The following is a 20,938-nucleotide window of genomic DNA, read 5'->3' as shown; positions in this document are numbered from 1 at the left end:
TAAATACTATTTATATTCCGTAAACTATGAAACCTCTTCGTCAGCCAAGACTGAGGGCGATAATTGGGGAACAGAAATAGCTAGCTGGAGGAACAATAACCTGTAATTGCTGTAGTCCTTAAAAGGCAGATTGGCCTTTAAAGTTGGAGACTTGGCCAGGAGAAGGGTGTTAGGGGTAGCCCGCTCATTCTTCACAGACCACATCTCTCCTGTCGGTGCTGCCTGGGCTCTGTGAGTTTGTGGGGTGGTCATATCCGTGCTGTTTCGGTCTTACTTGACATCGCAGTACAGCTTAATAAATTTTGCCGTGCCTGGCTGGTCACGCCCGACAGGAGTGTTGGTGTTCCTCCGTGTCCTCTCTGGCATCGCTGTTGCTGTGCTGCTTCCCTTGTCTTTCTCAAGGGTCTCACGATGTTGTCTTCCGTAGTCTGTAGCTGCTTCCTTGCCTGCAGTGTCTCTCGTGCTGACCCGCTGCTTCCATGTTGTTTCTCTGAAGTTCATCCTTCCCACTTAGAATCCTCGAGTTAGGGTCAAGTCTCCAAGTGCCTTCTGTGCTTAGTTGCTTTTGGTAACAAAAATCACATCTTCTGGAGGTTATCTAGTTTCCCTCCTACTCCTTTGAATTTTTGTGAAATTGGCTGTACCTTTTCATTGCTTCAGTATTTAATTTAGTGTGCAGTTCAGCTTTTTTTCTTTATAATTACATTCTTGAAAGTTCCAAAATCGGCAGTTGGGTTTTTTTTTTTTTAAACACACACACTTCAGCAGAAACAATGGTATTATGACAAGTTGACTGGTTCTAGCCTGTTAACTAATTCTCCGTAACGGGACAGAAGATGTGTGTCCAGGGGAAAGGGAAGTGAATGGAGAAAGGGACATATCATGTCATTACTGGGTGGCATTTAGGATGCATTTGAGGTACTCGGTTCTGAATTTAAAGGGAGACCACACACTGTGTTTGTATCTTCTGTTGCAGTCATGGGGAAGCTGAGCGTGTGCACGCCATGGGTAGCTCGGTGTAATAGAGCAGGAGAGATCAGGGAAGCGTAGGTTTATGCAAGACAGATTATAGTCACGGACTGGAGTTTCATGCAGGTACAAAGGACAAGGAAGTGAGTGTAGGGAAAGTGTGGTTGAATTAATGGGTTTAAGGTCCTGGCGGGATTGAAGGATTACAGTTGGGCTACTAGAGGGAGTCCATTGGAAAGCTGTGAGGGATGACGAAAGAGAAGCATATGAGATCGAGAGTGTAGAGGGCTTAGAGTTAATAACGTATTCATGGGAATGAGCTCTTGATGTGCGGGGAGAGAAAGGGAAGTTTGAGGAACCAGGGGCAGGAGGGCTCCCTGTTTGTTAGCGGTGATTTTTGTTGTGGTGGTGGTGGTATTTTAAATAAAATTTGCTTCTTCGTTTGGACAAAAAAACTTCATATACTTTCTACTTAAAAGGTTGTAATGTTCCCAGTTAGAACAGAGGTTTAAAGGCTTACAAATCAGTAATTCTTGATTAACTTTTTAGGTGTTGCCATTGTCTAGATCAGGTATCCTCAGTCTGGGATCCACGGACACACTCTGAAATTATATGCATAATTTTTGTGTGTTTCTTCTGGGGAAAGGATGCACAGATTTCATAAAAGTGTGTAAGAATTGCTAGCACTGTATATTAACAGAAAACCAGTTACATAGCATAAAGGTCTAATTTTACAGTATGCATTTTTAAGTCTGGGTGTTAAGAGAATTTTGTATTGATGTGGCCAGAACATTAGCTAACATTCATGTCTTTGTTTCTTTAGGGGCATAGTGTCTGTGGGCAGAAATGAATCTGTAGCTTTACCTGGATAGCTGGGGAAGAGGGCCTATATGATGCTTAAATATTGCTTCTTCAAATTAGTTTAGTTTAGTTTAGTTTTGTTTTGTTTTTAATTAATTTTGCTCTTGTTCTTAAATTCTAGTACATGACTCTCAACCCTTCTACTAAGAGGAAGAATACTGGATCCCCAGACAGGAAGCCCTCAAAAAAATCCAAGACAGACAACTCTTCTCTGAGTTCACCACTAAATCCCAAGTTATGGTGTCACGTACACTTGAAGAAATCCTTGAATGGCTCGCCACTCAAAGTTAAGAACTCTAAAAATTCCAGATCTCCAGAAGAACATTTGGAAGAAGTGATGAAGATGATGTCACCCGCCAAGCTCCACAGTAACTTTCACATTCCTAAGAAGGGCCCTCCTGCCAAGAAATCGGGGAAGCACAGCGATAAACCTTTGAAAGCAAAGGGCAGAAGCAAAGGCATCCTTAATGGACAGAAATCTACAGGTAATTCCAAGTCTCCCAAAAAGGGCTTGAAGACTCCTAAAACCAAAATGAAGCAGATGACTCTGTTGGATATGGCCAAAGGCACTCAGAAGATGACACGAGCCCCACGGAACTCTGGGGGTACAGCCAGGTCCTCTAGTAAACCCCACAAACATCTGCCTCCCGCTGCCCTACACCTTATTGCCTACTACAAAGAAAACAAAGACAGGGAGGACAAGAAGAGTGCCCTGTCCTGTGTTATCTCCAAAACAGCTCGCCTTCTGTCCAGCGAAGATAGAGCCCGTCTCCCAGAAGAGCTGCGAAGTCTTGTTCAAAAACGCTTTGAGCTTCTCGAGCACAAAAAGCGGTGGGCCTCGATGTCTGAAGAGCAACGGAAAGAATATTTGAAAAAGAAACGAGAGGAGCTAAAAGAAAAGTTGAAGGAGAAAGCCAAGGAGCGGAGAGAGAAGGAAATGCTTGAGAAGCTAGAAAAGCAGAAGAGGTACGAGGACCAGGAGTTACCTGGCAAGAGCCTTCCAGCATTTAGACTGGTGGACACCCCCGAAGGGCTGCCCAACACGCTCTTCGGGGATGTGGCCATGGTGGTGGAGTTCTTGAGCTGTTACTCGGGGCTGCTCTTACCGGATGCCCAGTACCCTATTACTGCTGTGTCCCTCATGGAGGCCTTGAGTGCAGAAAAAGGCGGCTTTTTATACCTCAATAGGGTGTTGGTCATCCTCTTACAGACCTTATTACAGGACGAAATAGCAGAAGACTATGGTGAGCTGGGAATGAAGCTGTCGGAGATCCCGCTGACTCTGCATTCTGTTTCAGAGCTGGTGCGGCTCTGCCTGCGCAGGTCTGACGTTCAGGAGGAAAGCGAGGGCTCCGACGCAGATGACAACAAGGATTCGGCGCCGTTTGAGGACAATGAGGTACAAGATGAGTTCCTAGAGAAGCTGGAGACCTCGGAGTTTTTTGAATTAACATCAGAGGAGAAGCTGCAGATCTTGACCGCGCTCTGCCACCGCATCCTCATGACGTACTCGGTGCAGGACCACATGGAGACCCGACAGCAGATGTCGGCGGAGCTGTGGAAGGAGCGGCTTGCTGTCCTGAAGGAAGAGAATGATAAGAAGAGGGCAGAGAAACAGAAAAGGAAAGAAATGGAAGCCCGAAACAAGGAAAACGGGAAAGAGGAGAACGGGCTAGGCAAACCGGATAGGAAGAAAGAGGTGGTGAAGTTTGAGCCCCACGTGGACCTGGGAGCCGAAGACATGATCAGCGCCGTGAAGAGCCGGCGGCTGCTCGCCATCCAGGCCAAGAAGGAGCGTGAGATCCAGGAGAGAGAGCTGAAAGGTAAGGGCTGGTGTTGAGAGCAGAAGGGAGACCCTTTAGAAGACAGTAGAAGGAAGGAAGTTGCCAGGGTAACGGTAGAGGCTCTGTTTGTCGTAACTCTTCAGTTATCTTGGTGGGCGGCAGCCCAGACCCCACCGGGTGTTGTGATGCTTGCTGGGAGTGTGCAGCCGGGCCTCCTCCAGCTAACAATGGTTTGACTTGGATTGATGTGACGGTGGCATCTTCTCTGGATTTGGTAAAGGACCAAAGTCACAAGTAGACATCGTGGAAAGACTACAGGGCTTGGGAATTGCCGGCCTGGTTTCAAACCCTGCCTCTGACTTCGTTGTAGTCTTTTGGGCAAGTTACTCTCTGTGTCTCAGGGTCCTCCTGTGCTTGTTAAGATCGTTTTAACAATTGAGTGACAAGGTGTTTGAAGCCCTCAGTGCAGTTGCTAGCTCATATACTGATCTTTCCCTTATCACGATGTAAGAATGTAAACGTTTGGGGCTTCGATAGCACCATCAGATCTGAATTTTTTTTTTTTTTTTAAGATTTATTTATTTGAGAAAGAGAGTGTAGACCGTGGGGCAGAGGGAAAGGGAGAGAGAAACGAGAGAAACGCAAATTCGGAGCTGAGCGCAGAGCCCGCTGTGGGACTTGATCTCATGACCCTGAGATCATGACCTGAGCTGAAACCAAGAGTTGGATGCTTGACCAACTGTGCCACCCAGATGCCCCAAAGCTGAACATTTTTTTTTTAAATTTTATTTGTTTATTTGACAGACAGAGATCACAAGTAGACAGAGAGGCAGGCGGAGAGAGAGAGAGAGGGAAGCAGGCTCCCTGCTGAGCAGAGATCCCGATGCGGGACTCGATCCCAGGACCCTGAGATCATGACCTGAGCCGAAGGAAGCGGCTTAACCCACTGAGCCACCCAGGCGCCCAAGCTGAACATTTTTAAAACAGCTTTATTAAATAGTTCCACATACCATACAACTCATCTATTTATAACATATAACTCATTGTTTTTTAATATATTCACAGGTATGTTCAACTTTCACAATTTTCACATATTCATCTTCTCAAAAACCTCTAAATTCTTTTTTTTAAATTAATTAATTTATTTATTTGGCAGACAGAGATCACAGGTAGGCAGAAAGGCAGGCAGGGAGAGAGGGGGAAACAGACTCCCTGCTGAGCAAAGAGCCCGATGCAGGGCTCAGTCCCAGCACCCTGAGATCATGACCTGAGCCAAAGGCAGAGGCTTACCCCACTGAGCCACCCAGGCGCCCTTATTGGGGTTTTAGGTCTTTAAACTATTTTAGTCAGTGCTGTAGTTTCCAACCGTATCAGAGATTCCAGCTTATAAAGTGAAAATGGTAAAAACCATTTATTTGTCAAAGTTGGACCCTAGATACCTAGAAATAAGTTTAGTAGCATTTTCTGAATATATAATAATTTCTTTTAAAACAGATTCTAGTTTATACTACCTAAGGCCACTGAAATGTCTTTACATTGATACAGGTACACTGTGTATCTGTATATACATACGTTTCAGTTTTAAAGACCATATATTGCATTCCAAGTAAAATAGCATGTACATCAACTGTGTATATGTCACACTGCCGCTGTATGTTACCTGAAATGTAATGACTTCTTGAGTTTCTGAAGTGTTCTCTGTGTGTTTTAACATAGGACAAAGGAAAGGTCATGTTATACTCTTAAACTGATAGAGAGAAATAAGGAACAAAGAAAGTTAGTATTTTGCCAAGGGTCAGTTCACTTCATTTGGTATCTCGTTCAGTGCTGTAACCTCTGGAACCGAGTTTGGTCTTTTGATGACTTGCCCAAGGGGGCTTTTTGTTTGTTTGTGGCCCTAAGAGAAAATAACTTTTCCTTGGTTGTGATTTGGCCATTACTGTTTGTATTTAGCTTTGTACTGATTTCTGCTGTAAGCACTGTAGGAAACATTTTGTTCCATTTAGGAGAGCAAACTTTGTTAAAGGTAGTGAGTATCCTGTTGGTTTTGAATAAATGAGATGTGTCTTAATTTTTTAAAGTAGCCTCTTTTGATTATTTTCCAGATTCTCACCATAATTAATGTAGATGTTCTCTCATCTGTAGGATATCAGTATTACGCATTCTGAAGTTGTAAATAGTAGCGCTGGGTTTCAGAATTTTTTACAGTTCTAGAAAAACTTAAAAGGCAAGATTACTGGGCTATTCTTGTTGTTGAGAGAAATTTCTGTCTGGATGAAATAAACCCATATCATGAATGATCAGAAATAAATTAATAAAAAGTTTCTTTTTGAGATTTTATTTATTTTAGATTGCACAAGCATGGGCAGGGTCGGGGAGAGAGAATCTCAAGCACAGAGTCGGTGCAGGGCTTGATTCCACGACCTGAACTGAAACCAAGAGTCGGGTGCTTCGCCTGAGCCACCCAGGCACCCCCACACCTTTTTTCATCATTAACAGTAGTGACTTGCTGAAGAACTCCCCAGAGAGTATTCACGTAGCGATTGCTTTCATGCACAAGTGGTTTCCTGCCTTTGCTCTCCGGTCTTGTTTCTTGTCACCAAGGCTTCTAAGCTTAATTATGGTCAAATTCCTCAGGACTGAAATAGGTTTTATTTTGAAATAGCTGGTCTGGTTTTATTCATTCTGGTCATTTTGAGGGTCAATTAATTCCATTTAAAAACTTTTAATAGAACTTATTAGGAAATAAAGTCCAGTTGATTCTTTTGATCTTTACCAGTGAAACTAGAACGCGAAGCTGAAGAAGAACGAATACGAAGGCACAAGGCAGCTGCTGAGAAGGCTTTCCAGGAGGGAATTGCCAAGGCAAAGCTAGTCATGCGTAGGACTCCTATTGGTACAGATCGAAACCATAACAGGTAACTTACTAGATTTAATTTTTGTCACCTTTTAGGGTTGTTATATTGTTCCTAGTTTTGAAACTCTAAAGTTCTAGAATAAATAAGGTATTCCATTTATGGATTTTGGAAACCATCGCTCATCACACATTTATTGAATGTTTTCTATGCCACATGCTGGAGTTACACAGTTAAATAAGACACCAACCTGTTCTTTTTCTTTTTTTTTTTTAAAGATTTTATTTATTTATTTGACAGAGATCACAAGTAGGCAGAGAGGCAGGCAAGGGGAGGGGGAAGCAGGCTCCCCACCTAGCAGGGAGCCTAATAAGGGGCTCGATCCCAGGACCCTGAGATCATGACCTGAGCCGAAGGCAGAGGCTTAAAGCCACTGAGCCACCCAGGTGCCCCAGACACAAACCTATTCTTAAAAAAAATAAATAAATAAAAGACAGAAGGGGCGCCTGGGTGGCTCAGTGGGTTTAAGCCTCTGCCTTCAGCCCAGGTCATGATCTCAGGGTCCTGGGATAGAGTCCTGCATCGGACTCTCTGCTCGGTGGAGAGCCTGCTTCCCCCTCTCTCTCTGCCTGCCTTTCTGCCTACTTGTGATCTCTCTCTCCCTCCGTGTCCAAAAAAAAAAAAAAAAGACACAACCCTGTTTTTGAAGATACCACAAATAGGAAACTTAAATTATTATGATGGGTGAAACGTAATCCAAATAGAGGTCATTAGAAATGGTAATACATTTTACATGTGTGTATTGTGTGGAACCTGAAGTAGAAAATACTAGAAGTTATAAAAATTACAGATATGAAGCAAACCTCAGATTTCAAAAATGTTGGTATTCTGTGCCTTACTTTATCGATTGTATGGGTCGGAACGTTCAGTGATAACTCTGTAGTCAACTCTCCCAACAGTAAAGTCATCCCATGCTCGTGATCTGTCATTATTTTATTAACACATGATTGTGATTTATAGGTACTGGCTCTTCTCAGATGAAGTTCCGGGATTGTTCATTGAAAAAGGCTGGGTGCATGACAGCATCGACTATCGATTCAGTCACCGCAAAGACCGTGCGGACCCTGCTGATGAAGATTACTGTCCCCGGAGTATGTGTATCTATCAGTTCTTATACCCTGCTCGAGTAGACTCATTAGTAAGGACTGTCTTTCCTTGGTCACTTTTTCTTTTTGCAAAGTTTATTTTCTCCTTAGGTAGATGTATTTGAGTGGGGTAGGAGGATACGAAATGCATAGAAGAAGGATGGAAACTAACATTTGGTTATGAGCTTTGTTCCAGGTGTGGTGTGGAAAGATAATGAGCTTGAATATTAGGATAATTGGGTATTAGATTTTTTTTTTTAAAAGATTTTATTTATTTGTTTGACACAGAGAGAGCGAGAGAGGGAATATAAGCAGGGGGAGTGGGAGAGAGAGAAGCAGGCTTCCTGCTGAGCAGGGGGCCCAGTATGGGGCTCCATCCCAAGATTCTGGGATCGTGACCTTGAGCCAAAGGCAGGCATTTAATGACTGAGCCACCCACACACCCCTGGGTATTAGATTTTATACAAGTAGTCTTCAAACTCTCTTCCTTGGACGTTTCTCTGTAGGTACCTTAATGGCTGGAATTGAGGTAAAGGGCTAAGAAGACAACTTCATAATTTATTTATTCAGTATGTACGGAGCATCTCATGTGTGCCAACCAGTTTTTCATGTTTTGTGGTACCAGAAAGCAAACAAGACAGATAAGGTCCTAAATGTCATTTAATTAAAATTCTAGTGAGGGGGGAACACAGCAAATAACTAAAAATAAGTGACTGAGAAAGAGTCATAAAGGGTCACTGATGTTCTTTTTCTTGGCCTGGGTTCTGATTACACGGGGGTGTTTGACTTATAAAATAAATAAGTATAATTTTATAAATGTGTATATATATTTTTTGAGGTGCATATATACATTGAACATAGATTATGTGTAACATTTGTAACACGCATATGTTATTTCAAGAAAGAAGTTAAAAGGGGGGGCTGCCTGGGTGGTTCAGCCATTAAGTGTCTGCCTTCAACCCAGGTCATGAACCTGGGGTCCTGGGATTGAGCCCTGCATCAGGCTCCGTGCTCAGCAGGGAGCCTGCTTCTCTCTCCCACTCCCCCTACTTGTGTTCCCTGTGTCTCTATCTCTCTGTCAAATAAATAGAATCTGGAAAAAAAAAATTTAAAAAAATTTTTTTAAATTAAGAAAACCCAAGTGGTCAGGTTAGATCAGTTTTCCTCATCCTCAGCATTATTGACATTTCGGGTCAGATCTTTCTTTGTTGTTTTAAGAGTAGGGGTGGGGTAGAGGGAGAGAGAGGGAACGCGACGCAGGGCCCGGTCCCATGATACTGGGATCATAACTTGAGCGAAATCAAGAATTGGACGCCTAAGTGACTATGCCATGCAGACACCCCCAGGTCATTCTTCATAGATGGGGCTGCTCCCGTGCATTGTCACACATTTAGCAGCGTCCCTGGCCTCAGTGGAATAAGTGCTAATAGTGACAATTAAATGTGTCTCCAGACATTGCCCTGTGTCCGCTGGGAGGCAGCCTGGCTCCCTGTGGAGAACCACTGGGTTAAATGATCTGCAGGCTTCCTGCCAGCTCCGCTTTCTGTGACCTAATGAAGATTGCTTCTCAAGTATTAGATCGTCACGCTTCTTTCAGAAATCTTTTTAAAGGCAGTTTTCCTTCATTTAGAGACGCTCCTATCCCAAACTTAAAACTCACAACATTGTTAAATAAGGAAATTAATATGTAGCCCAGAGTTTCACAGTTAAGGCCTTTTTATACTGTGTTAATAATAATAAGTGTTACATTGTAGCACTTTGGTAGAAAAATCTAGTTTTGGTAGAATTTGTAAATACTTACATTAAGGGCAGTTATGTTTGAGAGCAGTAAATGTACAGTAGGACTTTTAGACCTGGGGGAGGGTTTCCAGCAGGAGGAGACACTGATTTTATGATGTTTTCCAGAAGCTTAATGGGTGTCCTTGGAAATCAGGTCTCCATAGTTGTAGCTCCCAGGAGAAGATGGGCGTTCCGGGCCACACTCCCGGCGCATCCTAGTGGGCACTGTTGCTTCGTGTTCTCATCCCGGCAGGGCTGGTGTCTTCACAATCACGTGATCGGAAGACGAACAGGGTGATGTGTTTGTAGTGCAGGGAAGGTGCAGAGGGTTGAAGGGGAGAGGGAGGGAGCAGGGGACAGAACCAGTTACAGTGTTAGGTGAGGCCTCAGAGATAGGCTTAAGATCCATCCGTATTCATGTCCTACTGTGTGGGAGCTGACTTAGAAAAAAGTTCATCGTGTTTGACTTTTTGAAGCCTCCAGGGGTAAGTTTATAGTAGTTTATGTGTTTCATTTGTGCCAAGCCTCATGTACAAAGAGCAAATGGATTATTTGCTTTGATATAAAGTTATTCAGTCATCCCGCTCCATTCTGAGTTGTAATACTCTAAACTTCAAACTGTGCAGCTGTTCAGCCGTGTAGCCGGCAGACATCTCAAAGAATGTGCTGTGTGTAAGCTGTTCTTAAGAGAAGTCCGCGCCTGCCGTACACTGGATTGATTGAATAGGTGGCATCTGTGTTACTAGTTGTTGGATTGGCGCTGTGTCCTGTTTAGGAATTGGGGCCGCCTGGGTGGCTCAGTCGTTAAGCGTCTGCCTTTGGCTCAGGTCATGATCCCAGGGTCCTGGGATGGAGCCCCACATCAGGCTCTGCCCCTCAGTGGGAAGCCTGCTTCTCTCTCTCCCACTCCCCCTGCTTGATTTCCTTCTCTCTCTATCAAATAATTACAAATAAAATCTTAAAAAAAAATGCGGAATTGGGTATTTACTGTATTAACCTAATGTTTACATTTTTTTTAGGTAAGAAAGCAAACCTAGGCAAAAATGCAAGCATGAACATACATCCTGGACCAGCAGCAGAAGTTGCTGTAGAGACCACCATACCCAAGCAAGGCCAGAATCTATGGTAACGTGAGCATTCGTTGGGTTGCTCTTTCTTTTTCCTGTTAGGAAAATGTTTAATCTAGTGACACCAGTCTTAACATCTGTTAAGATCATTTTGTATGATTTTGATTTCTTAGATACGTAAACTTACTCCTTTAAAAGCAGGTTTGAGTTCTGTTTAGTTGGTTGTTTTTTTTTTTTTATAAGAATATATTCTAAGCTTTGGAATTTTATTTCCCTGTTAAAACGTAAGTTTGTATATGTTCTTGAAGCAGATACAGGATTTTCATCATTTATTTATTTATTTTAAAAGATTTTGTTTATTTATTTGACAGAGATCACAAGTAGGCAGAGAGGCAGGCAGAGACAAAGAGGAGGAAGCAGGTTCCCTCCTGAGCAGAGAACCTGATATGGGGCTCAATCCCAGGACCCTGAGATCATGACCTAAGCCAAAGGCAGGGGCTTAACCCACTGAGCCACCCAGGCACCCCAGGATTTTCATCTTTATTAATTGAAGAATATAAATTGTAGACATAGCCATTCATTTTCTTTTATGTCCATATTCTTTTAGGCAGGGAAGTAGGTTTTGAGAGGGTCTCTTTTATTTTGTGATTGCATTAACTGTTTTGCCTATGATTCCTTTTGGTTTAATGACCTTCTATAATTTTTAGATGTAGGTTTACTCTTCTCAGGTGTATGGACAAGTGTGTCAGTTGACTTTATAAAATTTGTCTCGTATTTTAGTAGGAAACATTGGCTCCGGTATCCTAGGATAAAGTTAGCCTTAGGTCTCATTGAAATAATAAATTATCCGTTCTGCTTGTGAGCAAGATTGGAATTCTGTTCTCCCAACTTCCACCAGCAGTCTTAGACCCTTTCTTAGTATTTGATTATTTTTCAGAGTTACTGATTCTGTGTTGCTCCTTTTAGGTTTTTATGTGATAGTCAGAAGGAACTGGATGAGTTGCTAAATTGCCTTCACCCTCAGGGAATAAGAGAAAGTCAACTTAAAGAGAGACTCGAGAAGAGGTAAGGATTTTCATCTTGCTCCACACAGCTTCTCTTCAGCGTACGTATTTTAAATGTCTTAGGGGTTATTTGTGTATCCATAAAAGCAGTAAACGTAAATTTAAAAAATTACGTGACCCTTTTATGTTTTTATTGCTTGGGAGTTTCTTGACTCATGCTTATTTGGAAAAGCATATTTTAAAATTTATTTTATTTTTTTTAATTTTTATTTATTTATTTATTTAATAAGCATATAATGCATTGTTAGCCCCAGGGGTACAGGTCTGTGACTCGCCACTTAACACACTTCACAGCACTCACCATAGCACACACCCTCCCCAATGTCCATAACCCCAGCCCCCTCTCCCTACTCCCCTACCCCCGGCCACCCTCAGTTTGTTTTGTGACATTAAGAGTCTCTTATGGTTTGTCTCTCTCCCGATCCCATCTTGTTTCATTTATTCCTTTCCTAGCCCCCAAACCCCACACCTTGCATCTCTGCTTGCTCCTATCAGGGAGATCATATGACAGTTGTCTTTCTCCGATTGACCTATTTCGTGGAAAAGCATATTTTTAAGCCCCGTAGATACAGTGCAGCAGGATTGTTCATTGATTCCCGTGTGTCATGCACTGAACTAGACCCTCATTAGAGTTAGGCAGCCTTACAAGGGCAGTTCCACAGCAGTTGGCATTCAGAAGTATTGTCAGTATTGGAAACAGCCAGAAAATGAAAACTCCCTAAATGTCCATCAGCTGACAGATAAACAAAATGTGGCGCATCCATAAATTCAGCCACCAAACGGAACAAAGTACCGACCCGTGCTGTAGCTGTAACAGGGCTGAAACGAAAAAACGGACTGAATCAAAGAAGCTAGACAAAGGCCCATATCGTATGATTCTGTTTATTTATTTCTATTATTTATTTGAGAGAGAGACTGCAGAGAGAGAGAGGGAGCATGAGTTGGGGGGGAGGCGCAAGGACGGAGGGAGAAGCAGGCTACCCACTACACAGGGACCCCAACACAGGGCTCCAGCCCAGGACTCTGGGATCGTGACCTGAGCCGAAGGCAGACACTCAACCAACTGAGCCACCCAGGTGTCCCCAGTAGGATTCCATTTATGTAAGACTTTCAGAGTAGGCACCTCCACAGGGACAGAAAGAAAGTAGAATTGCGGTTTCCAGGGGCCGGGGGAAGGGGAGAATTGGGATCGAGGTATAGGGTTTCTTCTGGGGTGATGAAAGTTTTGGAATTAGATAGTTTTTATGGTTCCACAACATTAAAACCACTGCAAATGTATGTTTTAAAGTGGTGAGTTTAAGACTGAATTATATCTTTAGAAAGCTCCAAACAAATACTAACTATGTCTAGATTTGCTGGTGTCCTTCCTGTTCTAGGCATTGCTCCTGTCAAAGCCAGGGCAAGGTTTTGGCTTAAGGCCACTTTAGTATCTGACTGCATGCTTTCATAGTTGAATTTGGGTTTGATTGAAGGAAGAAGTAATGTATCATTCAGTCTACAGTTGCAAGTTTTCTAGACTTTTGTGAATAATAGTGGATGGGTACATGATACTAGTCCACTGCTTAATGCATAAATTAATTAAAATTGTATTCAGAATCATGGTGTCTTATTGAGAAGAACAGGTAAATTAAATTAAGAAAGACAAGGGAAAATGTCAGTATACCAGCGACAAAGTAGTATGGTTCTATGATGTACCTTCTGTTTGTTAACGTATTTGATTGTCAGGGTTAAAAACAAAACTTACACTTTGTTTGGTTTTCTTAAGCATTAAAAAAGCCCCAAACACGTACCTTGCTTTTCTGGGTTTGAACTTTCTAGAGGCTGTCAAGCATACATAATCTTGGAGAGTTAATGTTCCTTCCTTAGCATTATTTTACCATAGAGCCATCCATGTTTCATACTGTTTTGTTTTGTGTTTAATTGAAGTATAGTTAATACGCAAAATACTGGTGATTTCAGGTTTCATCCATGATTTTTATAACCAAGTTCTGTCATTTTCCTTTCTATATTCTGTTCTGGGAATTTGTATAATCTTTGTGATTCTACTTTATTTATCTCTTCTCTTGCTGGTGGTTATTTGTATTTCCTTTGGGTAGCCAAAGGGATAGGATAATGTATCACAGACCAACCATTTGAAGTTCACATTTATAAAACAGTTATATATGCTCTTTACAAGAAAGTAAGTGATGAAGGATATAATTTACAGGGTGTGCACTCAGTTACTCATTTCAATTAAAAAGGAGCTTTTTTTTTTTAAGATTTTATTTATTTGAGAGAGACCACAAGCTGGGTAAGGAGAAAGAAAAAAGCAGACGTGAGCAGGGTGATGGGCAGAGAGAGAAGGAGAAACTGACTCTCCTCTGAGCAGGGAGCCCAGTGTTGGGGGCTTAGGCCCATGACTCAAGGATCACGACCCAAGCTGAAAGCAGACACTTAACCAGCTGAGCCACCCAAATGACCCTCAGTAAAAAAGGAATTTTTTTTTTTTTAAGATTTTATTTATTTATTTGACAGGCAGAGATCACAAGTAGGCGGAGAGGCAGGCAGAGAGAGAGGAAGAAGCAGGCTCCCCGCCGAGCAGAGAGCCCAACGTGGGGCTCGATCCCAGGACCCTGGGATCATGACCCGAGCCGAAGGCAGCGGCTTTAACCCACTGAGCCACCCAGGCGCCCAGTAAAAAAGGAATTTAAAAACAAAATTATACCAAGCCCGTTGGAAACAGAGAAGTAAAGTTTTTTCTATCCATTGAACATTTATAAAAATTAATCATATACTTAGCCACAAAGGCAGTCTCAACGGATTTTAAAAATAGAGAGTTTCAGGATATGGTCTCTGATCAGATTGCAATAAAATTAGAAACAAATTCTAATTTGTTTCTAACATCTTCTTAAAGATGTCCGAAGAGATCTTAACTGACAGGCAGTTAAACACATTCATAGATAACGTCAAGGAAGAAAATAAAGGGAATTCTCCAAAGCAAGGGAAATCCTTTGCCAGAAAACCAGTGGGACACAGTGAAGCTGTATTCAGGGGGAAATAATATTAAAATGCTTATTTAGGGGTGCCTGGGTGGCTCAGTGGGTTAAAGCCTCTGCCTTCAGCTCAAGACATGATCCCAGGGTCCTAGGATTGAGCCCTGCATCGGTCTGTCTGCTCAGCAGGGAATCTGTTCCCCTTCCTCTCTCTCTCTGCCTATTCGTGATCACTGTCTATAAATGAAAATAAAATTTAAAAAAGAAAAAAAGAAATGGGAGGGATGCCTGAGTGGCTCATTGAGTATCTGCCTTTGGCTTGGGTCATGATCCCATGGTCCTGGGATCGAGCCCCTCATTGGGCTCCCTGCTCTGTGGGGAGCCTGCTTCTCCCTCTCCCATTCTCCCACTCCCCCAGCTTGTGTTTTCTCTCTTGCCGTCTCTCTCTTTTCTCCGTCAAATAAATAAATAGATCTTTTAAAAAAAAAAAAAAAGAAAAAAGAAAAAAAAGAGAATGAAACGGGAACTTAGTATACTTCAGCTGAGATGACCTTGAGCTCAAGTTTGCATTTTATTGTAAGAAACCAGCAGTGAAGCTTATGGTCTCGCCAGAGTGTGTGGCTGGGACCTCAGCGGGTCAGTCTTTAATGTGAGAGTGAACTTGGAGGTCCTTGTGTAGAATTTCAGCCGTTTGACATTTTTACTATGTTATGAGGCATTGTGGTAGGTGATTTAAAGTTGCCTCACGTCGGTAGCATTTCCTGTAGCTGACATGGGCAGACGGTTATTCTCTCTGGAGGAGCCCAGCTTCAAACCAGGCCTCAAAAGAATTTCCACAGATACAATCCCGAGAAATGCATGGTGAAAACGTTAACAAAAAAAAAAAAAAAAATACACAGACCAGGAACCATGAACGAGAGCTAGGTGTTAAGCAGGACATTTCAGGTACTGGGATTATCAAATACCAAAAATAAGAAGCGTGTTTTTCAAATGAATCAAGAATAAGACAGATTTGAAAATTTGTACAAGAAACACAAAACTAAAGAGATCACCAAGGAGAAATGAAGATCTGAGTAAGTCTTCTAGAAATGAGACCTGTCATTCAGAGTTTCTTTATTTTCCCTTCCTGCTCCCCAACTTTTCTAGGTACCAGGACATCATTCATTCTATTCATCTGGCCCGGAAGCCAAATTTGGGTCTAAAATCCTGTGATGGCAACCAGGAGCTTTTAAACTTTCTTCGTAGTGATCTCATTGAAGTTGCAACTAGGTTACAAAAGGGGGGACTTGGTTATGTGGAAGAAACCTCGGAATTTGAAGCCCGGGTAAGAACATAAGCAAACACCCTTAGGAGCTCTGTTACTCATGGAAACTCCATTTGGAATTATTCCCTGATACTGTTCTTGACTTCCCCATATGACCCTGGAAATCATGTGTGGGTTTGTTTGAAAGACCTGTGGAACCAAAAATTCTCCATGTACATTTGATACTTCTCCTTTGATATCCAGAAAAATCTAAGTGGCTTGGATCCTTTACTCAGAAAGAGCTTTTCTGGTTTTGTTTTTTTAAGATTTTATTATTTTTTAAAAAAACTATTTATTTGAGAGCAAGTGAGCACAAGCAGGGGAGTAGGGGAAAGGGAGAGGGAGAAGCAGACTCCCCACTTGAGCAGGGCTGATCCTAGGACCCTGAGATTATGACCTGAGCCAAAGTCAGACCCTTCATCAACTGAACCACCCAGGCGCCTCTAAGATTTATTTTATTTTTATTTTTTATTTTTTTTGAAAGATTTTATTTATTTGACAGATCACAAGTTGGCAGAGAGGCAGGCAGAGAGAGAGTACTTATTTATTTTTTAAAGTAACCTCAGTGCCCATTGTGGGGCTCAGTCTCACAATCCTGAGATTTAGAGTCCCGGGCTCTACAAAGTGAGCCAGCCAGGCACCCACACTCTTTTTTTCTTTTTTTTTAAACTAGTCTGGTTATGAATTCATGGTACAGTTTGTAAGAAAAAGGATTTAAATATCTGTATTGGTCTGATGATTTTTTATTTTATTTTTTAAAGGTTGTATTTATTTGTCAGAGAGAGAGCACTAGCAGGGGTAGCAGCAGGCAGAGCAGACATAGGGAAAAGGAGGCTCTCTGCTGAGCAGAGAGCTCTGTGCGGGACTCGAGCCCAGCATCCTGGGATCATGACCTGAGCTGAAGGCAGCCGCGTAACTGACTGAGCCACCCAGGTGTCCCTGTTCTAACGATCTTTTAAAGAATTATTCAACACTAAGTATTTTTGCCAGTTTTAAATATTATACTTACCTTTTCTTTGTTTATTCATTTATTTATTTAAAGATTTTGTTTGAGAGAGCGCATGAGAAGGGGGAGTGTCAGAGCGAGAAGCAGACTCCCCTCTGAGTAGGGAGCCCGATGGGGGACTCGATCCTGGGACTCCAGGATCATGATCTGAGCCAAAGGTAGTCACTTAACCAACTGAGCACCCAGGTCCCCTACTTTTTTGTTTATGTAGCAGATATTTACCATTTGCCTACTTAGTGTCAAACCCAGGCTCACACCCTGCTAACATTGGGTTATCATCATTCTTTGTTTCTCTTTGTAGTTACAGAATGGTATTTTTTTAATTGACATATTTTGCATGACTGAGAAGGTAACGTTCATTCAAGAGTATGACTTGGATCAAACTGATTTAGCTTCTGTCCTTATGCATAAAATAGATGTGAGGCTTAGATGACACTGAGTATGGGAGGTCGATTACCTGACTTACAGTGTGTGAGCTATATAGTGGGTCAGTAAGTGTTTATTTTCCTTCTCAGTTTTTCTCTCCCCTGAGTCTGTCGTTCACACGTAGTAAGCACTCGTTTGCTGAGTGAATGAATGAGCTCCCTAACTTCCTAAGTTAAGTAGAGGGAGTTTCAGCATCCTGTGGGTCTCGTTGTTGGGGAAATGGAAGTAGTCAGCTTCTTTTAAACCTATAAACCACCCACTGAACTGAGGACCAAAGTAAATTCATGTGGTGTGACCCATTTGGGGCCCAGATTGATTTGAATTTAGTCAAAGATGGTCTCCTTTCTTTTTCCCCTCGCAGACAGCATTCCATATTTTGAGTAAATACAGAATTTTACTACCACATGTGGGGAGGGGTTAGCTTCAGTGAAAGACATGTACCTCCTAGGAAAACCCCCAGTGAAGTTGCTTTTGGATAAACTTTCCCAGTGATGCTGAAACTGATGGGGAGTTGCTACCGGACAGGCTTACAATGAACTTCCCCCACAACGCATGTCAAGTCCAGAGTAGTGCAGAGATGACCGGAGTCCCGGTGTGGGGGGGGGTGGTCTCCTGTCACCTCGGCCTTTCGTTCATTCTGTTGTTTCTGGCATTTCCTGTAGGTGATCTCGTTAGAGAAACTGAAGGATTTTGGTGAGTGTGTGATTGCCCTACAAGCCAGCGTCATAAAGAAGTTTCTCCAAGGCTTTATGGCTCCCAAGCAGAAGAGGAGAAAGCTCCAAAGTGAAGATTCAGCAAAGATGGAGGAGGTGGACGAAGAGAAGAAGCTGGCAGAGGAGGCGGAGGTACGTTGTTCGCAAAAATGGGTTTTGTGCCTAGGAGCACGGCTCTGATTCTAAATGGGCTCACCCGGCGCTTGTACCTCCTTAAGCCCCGTGTCCTGAGCTGGTGTTCATTTTCCTCACTTCTGCTGAATGCTTTGGTTTTCACACTGGTCTGTGGAGCACAGCTGGACAGTGTCTCCGAGGGCCCCATCCCCTTTTACCAGGGCTGATGGCTTTTTAAAAGGCGGTAGCAGTTTTTAAATTGTTAAAAATGGTGGTAAAAATCACATAAGGAACAATGTGGCATCTTAACTGTTGTGTCGTGTGCTGTTACGTACATTCACAGTGTCGTGCACTTGTCCCCGCCATCCATCTCCAGAACGTTCTCATCTTCCCAGACTGAAACTGTGCCTACCAAAGTCTACACTACCTGTTTTGCTGTCCCCTCGACCCCGGCAACCCCATTTTCTTTCTGGGTCTTTGGATTCAACTAACTCTGAACAGTGTTCTACAGCAGTGGAATCACCGTATATGTCTTTTCGTGACTGGTTTGTTTAACTTAGCCTAATGCTTGCAGAGCTCATCTCTGTTGCGTTATGTGCTAGAATTTCCCTTTAGGACCGAGTAATGTTCCACTCCGTGTATATGCCTCGTTGTGTGTTCATCCAGCGGTGCACACTTGGATCCCTTCCACCTCCTGGCTGTGGTGGATATGGTGCCGTGGGCCTTGAGTCTAGTTTGGAACCTCTAGCAGGGGATGCCACTCTGTGCCCTTGGTTGAAGGATGAAGGATGATCCTGTTGTGTTGGAGAAGGTTGTCCTCTGGGGCAGGTGCACGGCCTCAGGAGGGCTACGCGGTGAGGGAGGGAGGAGACTGCCAGCCAGCCCGCCGCGCCAGCCAGGCTTCCTGGAGAACGGTGGGGTGACCGGTGTCGCAGCACATGGCCCTCGCGTCCAGTAATGCTGCTGCATCGTGTAGTAATTCTCTTTTAGCTTCTTCAAGAACCGCCTTGTTTCCGCAGCGGCTGCACCATTCAGTGCCCGACGGTGGTGCACGGGGTTCTCGCTTCTCTACATTTCTTGCCTGCGCCTGTCGCGTTCTCTTTCTGTCTTTCTGTGGTTGGAGGCTTGCTGACGGGTGTGAGGTGGTAGTTGACGGTTTTGATCTGCATTTCCCTAATAATTAGTGAGGGGCAGTGTGCTTGTCGGCCGTTTGTCTTTTCTGGGGGAGATGTGTCTTTGAGTCGACAGCCGTCTTCTAATTGGATTGTGTCTTTCTGTCATTGAGTTATGTAGGTTCTTCATATGTTCTGGGCATTAATCCTTTACCAGTTGTATAATTTGCAACTATATTCTCCCATCCTGTGAGCTGCCTTTTCATCCTGTGGATGCCATCCTCTGATGCACAGAAGTTTTCCAGTTTGGTGAATTCCGCCTTACCCGTTTTCTTCTGCTGCTTCTGCTTGCGGCGTCGCGTCCAGGGGACACCTGCTAATTCAGCGTCACACATCCAGTGTCTGTCCCCTTTTTTTCTACCTGTCTTAGAGTTTTTAGCTTTTACGTTTAAATCTTTGATCGATTTTGAATTAATATTTGTAGACTAAGTGTCTAAATTCAGTTTTTTGCATGTGGATATCCAGTTTTCTGGTTTTTAAGTTTTAGAAGTAACATGCTCGTTCTAAGTAAATCCAGTGTGAGAGGCAGGTAAGATGTGAAACAACTGCCATCCTAGCTTTGCTCCCCAGGAGTCTCACTCTTCATAGCTCATTGTGTTTTCTGTATGCACACGAAGATAGTTTTGTTTTGTTTTAAGATTTTATTTATTTGTTTGACAGACAGAGATCACAAGTAGGCAGAGAGGCAGGCGGGAGGGGGGGAAGCAGGCTCCCCGCTGAGCAGAGAGCCCGATGCGGGCTCCATCCCAGGACCCTGGGATTATGACCTGAGCCGAAGGCAGAGGCTTTAACCCACTGAGCCACCCAGGCACGCATGATGATAGTTCTACTGGAATTTTACAGAACGGAATCATCTGCGTCGCGTTCTGCAGTCTCTTACCCATCAACATATTCTGTGTCTCCCCCCTACTCAGTCCATATAGATCTACGTGATACCGTGTTTTCTCAGCTCCTTGATTCCTTACTGATGAACGTTATGTCTTCTCTGGTTTGTCTTTATTAGAATAAATAGCTCCATTTTTTCCTGTTTTGTCTGTTAGCTTTTTGCATCAGATTACTTTCAAAGAAAAGCTTATGAAACCACTGCATTAAGGGAGAGGTCCCAGCCATTATCCCACAGAATCCTTTCCTTTGTGTGTGAATTCTCTCTCCCCCTTCCTTATTTCCTTCTTTTCGCACCCAGCTGGTAAAGGCTTGTCTTGGGCAATCCTGAGGTGAGTCCAGAGGTTGTAGTGACGGGGAGAAGCCAGGAGTCCTTGCCCTCCCAGAGTCCCGTTGGAGGGGGAGGGATGATTGTGGTGGAGTGACAGGTCCTGGCGAGAAAGCGCAGGACTCCGCCTACCTGTGAGGGACACCTGGGGCAGGGGAGGGAGAACTCCCCAGAGGGGCAGATGTGTCAGCCGAGGTTTGGAGAATAAGCAGGAGTTAATCCAGTCATGGAAGGGGCCATAGGCCTGGTTGGATTGAACTGAAATTGGCTTTCTCCTCGCTGATAGCTGCTCCTTGGCCTGCCCTCGGCATTTACACAGAGTGAGTGCACCCTCGGAAGCGCCGCAGATCTGTGTACACTGTTGTCCTTTTCCCTTTCTTCCCAAGGCCAAGGTGATGCGTGATGATGGAAGGAGAGTCCTGGGGTGGGGGGAGGTGAGGAGCAGAGAGCGAGTATTCAGTTAGATCAGGGTCTGTAGTTCCAGGCGTAGATCCAGAG

The 20,938-nt window shown here is 43.4% G+C and overlaps 1 protein-coding gene across 1 annotated transcript in view; it reads left to right on the top strand.

Moving 5' to 3' along the window:
* BAZ1B (bromodomain adjacent to zinc finger domain 1B) overlaps positions 1–20,938 on the top strand; it is a 66,304-nt gene that overhangs the window by 30,696 nt on the left and 14,670 nt on the right. The window contains exons 7-13 of the mRNA XM_044233853.1: positions 1,952–3,653; positions 6,394–6,532; positions 7,490–7,620; positions 10,413–10,518; positions 11,427–11,525; positions 15,643–15,820; positions 17,894–18,076. Coding sequence (XP_044089788.1) covers positions 1,952–3,653; positions 6,394–6,532; positions 7,490–7,620; positions 10,413–10,518; positions 11,427–11,525; positions 15,643–15,820; positions 17,894–18,076 — 2,538 coding nt within the window. The remainder of the gene's footprint in view (positions 1–1,951; positions 3,654–6,393; positions 6,533–7,489; positions 7,621–10,412; positions 10,519–11,426; positions 11,526–15,642; positions 15,821–17,893; positions 18,077–20,938) is intronic.

Source organism: Neovison vison, chromosome 14, assembly GCF_020171115.1.
Source record: "Neovison vison isolate M4711 chromosome 14, ASM_NN_V1, whole genome shotgun sequence".
In the NCBI taxonomy this organism is placed as follows: domain Eukaryota; kingdom Metazoa; phylum Chordata; class Mammalia; order Carnivora; family Mustelidae; genus Neogale; species Neogale vison.
The sequence above is the reverse complement of the archived record's forward strand: the minus strand, read 5'-3'. Positions and strand labels throughout refer to the sequence as shown.